General features: G+C 43.8%; 1 protein-coding gene and 1 pseudogene across 4 annotated transcripts in view; both read right to left on the bottom strand.

Moving 5' to 3' along the window:
• The window catches only part of SEC61A2 (SEC61 translocon subunit alpha 2), a 31,885-nt gene extending 27,299 nt beyond the window's left edge, over positions 1 to 4,586 (bottom strand). For 2 of the 4 annotated variants that reach the window (XM_007452580.1, XM_007452577.1), the window contains exons 1-3: positions 4,462 to 4,586; positions 2,278 to 2,345; positions 1,122 to 1,187 (exon numbers count right to left, since the gene is read on the bottom strand). In XM_007452580.1, the coding sequence (XP_007452642.1) occupies positions 1,122 to 1,187; positions 2,278 to 2,345; positions 4,462 to 4,468 (141 nt within the window). In that variant the 5' untranslated portion in view covers positions 4,469 to 4,586. Of the gene's footprint in view, positions 1 to 1,121; positions 1,188 to 2,277; positions 2,346 to 2,986; positions 2,994 to 4,461 lie in introns of those variants that run through there. The other 2 variants (XM_007452578.1, XM_007452579.1) reach the window with 2 other exon arrangements.
• Positions 4,587 to 7,423: 2,837 nt separating this feature from the next.
• LOC103088273 (60S ribosomal protein L17 pseudogene) lies at positions 7,424 to 7,969 on the bottom strand (annotated as a pseudogene).

Below are 7,969 nucleotides of genomic sequence, written 5' to 3'. Positions count from 1 at the left end.
CCGCTGAGCCTGCGCATCTGGAGCCTGTGCTCCGCAACGGGAGAGGCCACAACAGTGAGAGGCCCATGTAAAAAATAAAATAAATAAATAAATAAATAAAAATAAAAAACCTGTCATAAATCAATTTTAAAAATCTCAAGAAAAAAATAGGTAAAGTAACTGAAAAGACGGGAGAGGCCACAACAGTGAGAGGCCCATGTACCACAAAAAATAAATAAATAAATAAATAAAAATAAAAAACCTGTCATAAATCAATTTTAAAAATCTCAAGAAAAAAATAGGTAAAGATCATTAACTGAAAAGTAAGGGGAAAAAAGAAAATATGTTCAAACCCACTAGTAAACCAAAAGAAATACACAGTAGAAGATAACCATTTTCACTATCAACTCAGATTAAAATGATGATGCTCCTATTTACAAAAGCAATTTAAAGGTCCACTGACAGATGAATGGATAAAGATGTGGGGTGTGTGTGTGTGTGTGTATTATATACACACACACACATATAGGAACATATACATACACATATATACTATGGAATATTACCCAGCCATAAAAAAGAATGAAATGATGCCATCTGCAGCAACATGGATGGACACAGAGATTATCATACTAAGTGAAGTAAGTCAGAAAGAGAAAGACAAATACCATATGATATCACTTATATATGGAATCTAAAATATAACACAAATGAACTTATTTATGAAACAGAAACAGACTCACAGATATAGAGAACAGACCTGTGGTTGCCAAGGGCGGGGGGAGAGGATGGATTGGGAGGTTGGGGTTAGCAGATACAAACTATTATATACATAATGGATAAACAACAAGGACCTACTGTATAGCACAGGGAACTATATTCAGTATCCTGTAATAAACCATAATGGAAAAGAATATGAAAAATAAATATATATATGTATAATGAATCACTTTGCCATACACCAGAACTAAGATAACATTGTAAATCAACTACACTTCAATTAAAAATAATTTTTAAAAAATGATGTTGCTCAAAATAATTCAGTATATTTACTATTTGAACTAAAATAAGTTTCTCAAATTCTAACCAACCAAGACCTTAGAATAACAGTACAGACATTTGTTTAATGTTTGGTTACATACCTGACAACATACTAAGAAGATGAAGAGAGTTATAGCAGTCCATAGTACCTTCTCTCTAAACTGGATCTGTGCAAGAAAACAAAGAATGATCAATCAAAACCAAGAAATAGCAAATATAAAGAAAAATCCATATTAAACCTTAACCAGCATTCCCCATCATGACATGCTACTATTATTTACTCTTAAAATACTCTCGCCCTAGTTAGTAGCAGCTAAAGCAAACAGCTAAACTTCTCAAACATCTTTCTTTACTTTTTCGAGAATTAAGTACAACTTAAATACAGGCTGGCCTCAAGGCATTGTACCACATTAACTGAGACTGAAAAGGATGAAAAGACACAGATCTAACATGCACACATTTCAGTTAACATTGTATTGTGCAAAGCTAGGACTGCCTGTAATATCATTCTGTGAATGTTTCATAGAATACGAAAAGCTAAAGTTTCTTGGGATGCCTTACATGTAACTGGAACAACTATTTTTATAACCTCAAAGCAATAAAAAAAGAAATATACTTCTAAATAAAACAGTAAGTTTAACAGAAGTCTTACTTTGCTCTTTTTAGTCCCTATTCTGGTTAGTTCCATGCGAAATTGAACATACAGTAAAAGAGCAATGTCTGGGAACTGACCAGTTTGGGATTAACAATATTTCTGGAATTGAAATGCCTCAGTTCCAAAAGCTTACAATGATGGAAGAACAATTAGATGTGGTCAATATCTTCCGAATGCATTTCTGTGATTTTTTTCTTTGTATTGAACGAATCAAGAAATGCGAGGTATATAACTGCACAGTTGCAATCCATTCATGTGAAACAGCTGTACTCATCAAAACTGACCCAACAGACTGGGTCATTCCTAGTGCGGTAGACCACAATGGACAGGAGAATACTGTATCTTATAACACACAGACCAAAGAAACACTTGGTTTGGAAACGTTACAACTTAAAGAACAGTCATTTTTGAAACCATGAGATAAACTAGATTTGAAAGGTCTACACTAGTTTTATTCACTTTGTGCCTCTTGCAAGGAGAAGGAACAGGTAATATTTTTCCAATTACAACCAGAAAAACGTTGGGGAAAATAAATCAATCTAGATAGTTTAGCAGAATAAGTCATTTAGCTACCCTCTATATTACTAAAATATTATACTTACTTTCCTTTCAGGTTTCTGAATTTCTGGTAGAACTGCACAGAAAGGTTTGATAACTTCTAAAAATTTGACTGTTAAAAAATAAAAAAAGGATAAATGTCCCTATTACAAAGTTTTTAAAAAGAGATGTACCTTTTCACAGAATCAAATACAAATGTTTTCTTTTAATGGCAATCCATCCCATCCACACCCCCCAAAATGAATTAACCATAATGCTCTCCATTTCAAATACATAAGGGAAGAGAAATAATTCATGGGACAAAGGAGCCCAAAGGGTTTAAGGGCTGGTCAGCAGAAGCAAAGTAATACAAGTATCCTTGTACCACAATTTTGCTTCCTCATGCTTGAATCTCACCCCTTTTATATATACAGAAAAGGAATAATTCAGTGAGCACCACTACATCAAAAAGAGCAAACGCAGTGTACTCACAAGACCATGCATTACAGAAGGAAACAGGACATATCAGAGAAGGAAAGTACAACAGGAAATGGGCTGTAACTGCAGGACTGACTTAATTGGGGACTGAAAAATGCTGAAATGCATAAATGAGAAAGATCATGGAACAACCTTCTATAGGTAGGTTTTCAAAGTACTGTATACAATCTCTACTTCATTTCACTAAGTCGCTATTCATTGCTTGGTCACTCTCCCACAAAAGGATCTCAAAGTACTTGTGTATGTACAATCATCAGCCCGGAGAATGACAACTACATTTCATTAGAAAGTACTGTTTTCCCAGACAACTCATAATATTGAAAAGATAAACCAAGGTTCTTTAAGGATAGGCACTCTCTTCTAGCACGGCTTAAATCAAAGTCCTGCCAAAGAACTGAAGGATGAAGATGATAATCTCTCAGTCTTTGCCAGCGTCTATAACGTACAGAAACACAAAAAGCCACAACTAGGTATTAGTCACGATCATCTTCCCTTACAAACACTGGATTCTGTATATATGAACATCAGGATATTATTTTTAAACTGACATGGGTAATTACACTTCAGCAGTTAGCCAAAAGTTGACCACACTATATTTTTTTTAAATTTATTTTATTGAAGTATAGTTGATCTGACTATACTGTCTTTTTATAAAACCTCTCAAAATGATGGCAGCCACTGATGTTTGACAGAATTCAGAAATTCTCATGGGCAGATGTTTTGTTACCCAAGTACCATTCCAGACGATCTGGAAAGCAAATCTGAATTATGAAAGTGTTCATCTCTAATGTAAAACCAATGTCAATCACATCGGGAAACTTCCTAGAACCCCTTTACCCCTTTTCCTTCCCACTTCCACCCAAGCTACCCTCCCTGATCTCTTGGCTTACATCATCTGTGTTGGAGTATTTATGTAAAAAGCAATGCTTTTTTGTCTGCCACTTGTCTATTCTTGTGCTGCAGAATTTAACCCATTATACTGCTAACTCAAAACCAAGGGTCTCCTCTACTTTCTTTCCAGCTTCCCCCAAATGTCCACTAGTTAGCTAGCTGGCCAGTGGGTGCACAGCTTGGGTTTGCGGGAGTCCATTCATACAACAGTCACCCCAACAGCTATGTGAAGGTTCCTGGTGTTGAGGGTTTGGGAGAGGGCCCTCAAAAGATCCCCATTATGCAAGGCCTTGTCCCTAAGGCTTACACAACCTGAGACACGCTTAGTTTTCAGTACACACTACAGAATGACTGAAATGAAAATTTTAAAGAAAACTTTATGCCACCAATCGCCTCCTTTCCTCCCCGAAACTACACGCCATGCATCACTTTTTAAAAAATGAAACAAGTCAGGGACCTTCATCCATCACAACTAACATGCCAAGGAACGGTGATTTGGGACTAAAAATATGAGTTTCCTAAGCTCCTGAAAAATTAAAAGTGGTCCAGGTTTCCCCTGGTTCCTTAACTCCCCGCCCCCAAAACCAACGGCCTCTCCGCGCCGTGCGCCGCTCCTCGCCACCCACCAAGATGCGCAGACCCCGGACCTCCGGGTCCCGACCCCGCAGCCGGCCCGGGCGAGGCCTCGCACGGCTGGAGGAGCCTCCGCGGAGGCCCCCGGCTCGCGCCCTCCTCAGCGGCCCGGCGCAGCCCGCTTCTCCCCGGCCCGCGGGCTAAGCGCCCCGGGCGGTCGCCTGCCCCACCGCCCGCAGCCCGTCGGCGCCCGCGCCCCCGGCGAGGGCCTCGCCGCCGCTACTCACTGCCCATGGCGGCGGCTAGAGCGGCCCAGCGGGGCCCTGCGACCTCGGCGCGGCCTTCGCTCGAGTCCCGCGGCTCGGGCCTCGGCACCCGCTCCCGACGCGCTCCGGCCCGCCCCGCGCAGGCTCCGCCCCGGTCCACGTGACTCGCGCGCCCACCCAGCCAGGCCCTGCCAGGCCCCGCCCCCCGACAACAGCCTGGCAGTTGGCCGCCGGCGCAGCTGACGTCCGCCGCGTTGCCATGGCCACCGCCGGCTCTCCCGTGGGCGTCCTCCCGTGGGTGCCGGGAGCTGGGAACCTCTGTGAGGCCAGAGCCGCCAGGGCTTTTCCGTTCTGAGTACCTCTCCGAGCTCAGTGTCCAGCAAGGGCCGTCTCCTCGACCGCGGCTCCCGAGCGCCCCGCGGGGCAGGTCAGGACCCAGCCAGAGCGGCCGCCCCAGGAGCGCGGGCCGGGTTCGATCCCCAGGACTGGGGCTGAGACGCCCCCAGGGCCGGCGTGACCCAAACAACCTTTTTATTTTGCTTCCATCTTATTGGAACCACTAGGAAGTTTTCAGAAATTTGTGACTCTATAGTTAATAGCTTCTGAACTCTCCACTATCTAGTACTTTTTTTTTTTTTGGCTTCGTGGAGCAGCTTGCAGCATCTTAATTCCCCCACCAGGGATTGAACCCGCGGTGAAAGCGAGGAGTCCTAACCACTGGACCGCCGGGGAATTCCCTCCACTGTCTACCACTCACACTCCTTTAGCTTCTCCGAAATACATCAGGATTTTGTCCCTCTGGACTAGTCTCTTTTGTCTCCTCTTGGACGGCGTAGTGTAAGGGAACGCATGCAGTGTTAGGAATCTAATGGCCGTACATTAGATTCCTAATTCCTAATGTATTAGGCCGTACATTTTAGTCCCTCCTATTTCTTAATGGCTTTGGGCAATTAATTTTTCTGAGCTACATCAGTAAAATAAGGATAGTGATAGCCACAGCCTACAGGTGTGAGAACTAAATGAACGAAGAGATTGACACATGGAAGGCCCTCAAATTTATTTTCTTTACTCAAATTTTAAACCCCTGCAATATAACTTCTGCTCTAACAACTGCTGAAACAAGCTATGTCAAAGGACACTTAATGACTTACAATCACCAAATCCAATGATCTGTTTTAATGCTTAGATGTATGTCTAAAAAAGAAGCAAAGTACACACACACAGCCTCCCCTTGACCACACTCTAGCCAGGCTCCTCTGAGCCCTTTCTCCACTAGGCCTTACCTTGGCCTATAATGAGGTGGAACAAGCACCACACAGTTCCACCCTAGGCTGTCCGTAGCCCCTTAAAATATCTGCCTGGGAAAGCTCAAGGCTGCCAAAAGAATTTACCGTTTCTTCCAGCCAACACTTGAAGGCAGGATCTCTGGCTCCCAGCCTCTGTGGAAGGATAGGAGCTTAACTTCCATTGGCACCAGTTAACAAACCTGGATGGGTTTCACATGGACCAAACCTTCCAGCTTTTTTCACTTAATTTTTCACTTTCCTGACTCTACTAAGCCTCCACTCACTGCCCTCTTCCTATTCTCTCACTCTCCTCTTAAAAGGCTCGTCACGGGCTTCCCTGGTGGCGCAGTGCTTGAGAGTCCGCCTGCCGTTGCAGGAGACGCGGGTTCGTGCCCCGTTTCGGGAGGATCCCACATGCCGCGGAGCGGCTGGACCCGTGAGCCGTGGCCGCTGAGCCTGCGCGTCCGGAGCCTGTGCTCCGCAAATGGGAGAGGCCACAACAGTGAGAGGCCCGCATAACGCAAGAAAAAAAAAAAAAAAAAAAGGCTCGTCACTTTTGTCCAAATCAAAGTTGGGTTTAATTCACACTGGATTCTTTTCCCTAATGCAATACATAGTATATTACTGAATAAAATCTGTCCTTAGCACTTTAGTGTCCAGCTGTGTTTGTCTTTAAACAAAGTTATGTACATATACATACACGCACATACATATATATATATGGCACATATATATGGCAATTTAGGCTGGGCTTGCATGAGTCTCTGCTCCACTTGGGGTCATCTGCAACAGGTCCAAGGCTTGGGACTTGAATTATCAGAAGGCACTCTCACTCACAAGTCTGGCATTTGACGCTGGCTGTCACCTAAGACCTCAGCAGAAGCTGTCAGCTCCAACATCTCCACGTGGCTTCTCCATGTGACCTGGGCTTCCCCACAACATGGCAGCTGGGTACCAAGGCATGTCCTTGGAAGTGACCCAGCATCACTTTCAGTGCATTGCATTTATAGAGGCAGCCACAAAGTCTTGCTCAACTTCAAGAGAGAAGGGAAATAGACTCCACCTCCAGGTGAGGGTGTGGTAAGATTCTGGAAGAGCTTGTGGGACACAGAATACCACTCTGGCCTTTAGGAAAATGCAATCTGCCATAATCATCACTGCACATCCTGTGACTTCATTCTTCTCTCATTCTACTTTGTTCTAGTCATTTTCATGCTTTGCCTAATCTCCCCTAGTACACCATAAACTTCTGGATAGCAGGGAGGGTCTTATTTAATTTTTGTATCATTTTCAGTTACCTGCAAGTGTTTGACTTAAATACAGTTTTGACACTAGATTTTGAACTAATTTCGTGAATCCTTTCAATAAAGATGAGCTAAATTGAAAATCTAATTGACAGAAGGAGAAGAGTGGCCTGTACCTCTCTCTCTCTCTCTCTTTTTTTTTTTTTTTTTTTTTGCGGTCCGCGGGCCTCTCACTGATGTGGCCTCTCCCGTTGTGGAGCACAGGCTCCGGACGCGCAGGCTCAGCGGCCATGGCCCACGGGCCCAGCCGCTCCACGGCATGTGGGATCTTCCCAGATCGGGGCACGAACCCGCGCTCCCTACATCGGCAGGTGGACTCTCAAGCACTGCGCCACCAGGGAAGCCCTCTCTTTTTTTTTTTTAACATTTATTTGCATTGATTTTTTGCGGCATTTATTCCTGGGCCATAAGTTTTTGTTTCTTCAGTTTCTTCTGGGATATTTTTCTTCTGGGCAACCTCCTCTTCTGGTTTAGGAACAATCTGTTCTTTTTCAGTAAGGATCATCTCAATGTGGCAGGGAGAGCTCATGTATGGTTGATCCGGCCATGAGCTCTGTAAGTCCTGCACCACATCGTTGGGGCTTTGTTCGCCTGGATTTGCTCAATGACCAGAGAATCTACATCTAAGCCCTTAAGTTCAGCATTACTCTCTGCATTTTTGAGCATGTGCAGTAAAAATTCAGCCCTCTTTTTGGGCCACCGACCCTGGGTCCAGCCCCGCTCTTTGGCCTGGGCACACCTACCAACTCCACCACTGTAACAACAGAATGGCACACATTGCTTCTTTAAAGTGACATCCTTCAGATACTTGGTGGCTTTTCGGATATGCATACCCTTAATGGCCTGGGCAGTTTCATGAGTGTTCTTAAAGTGAACATGAAGATTTGAACCTCTTGACTTGCATGATTTTGTGGGGTTTTCTGGGTTAAGTGAATAGCG

This window comes from Lipotes vexillifer, unplaced genomic scaffold, assembly GCF_000442215.2.
Source record: "Lipotes vexillifer unplaced genomic scaffold, Lipotes_vexillifer_v1.1 scaffold628, whole genome shotgun sequence".
Taxonomy (NCBI): domain Eukaryota; kingdom Metazoa; phylum Chordata; class Mammalia; order Artiodactyla; family Lipotidae; genus Lipotes; species Lipotes vexillifer.
This window is presented reverse-complemented; position numbering and strand designations above follow the sequence as displayed.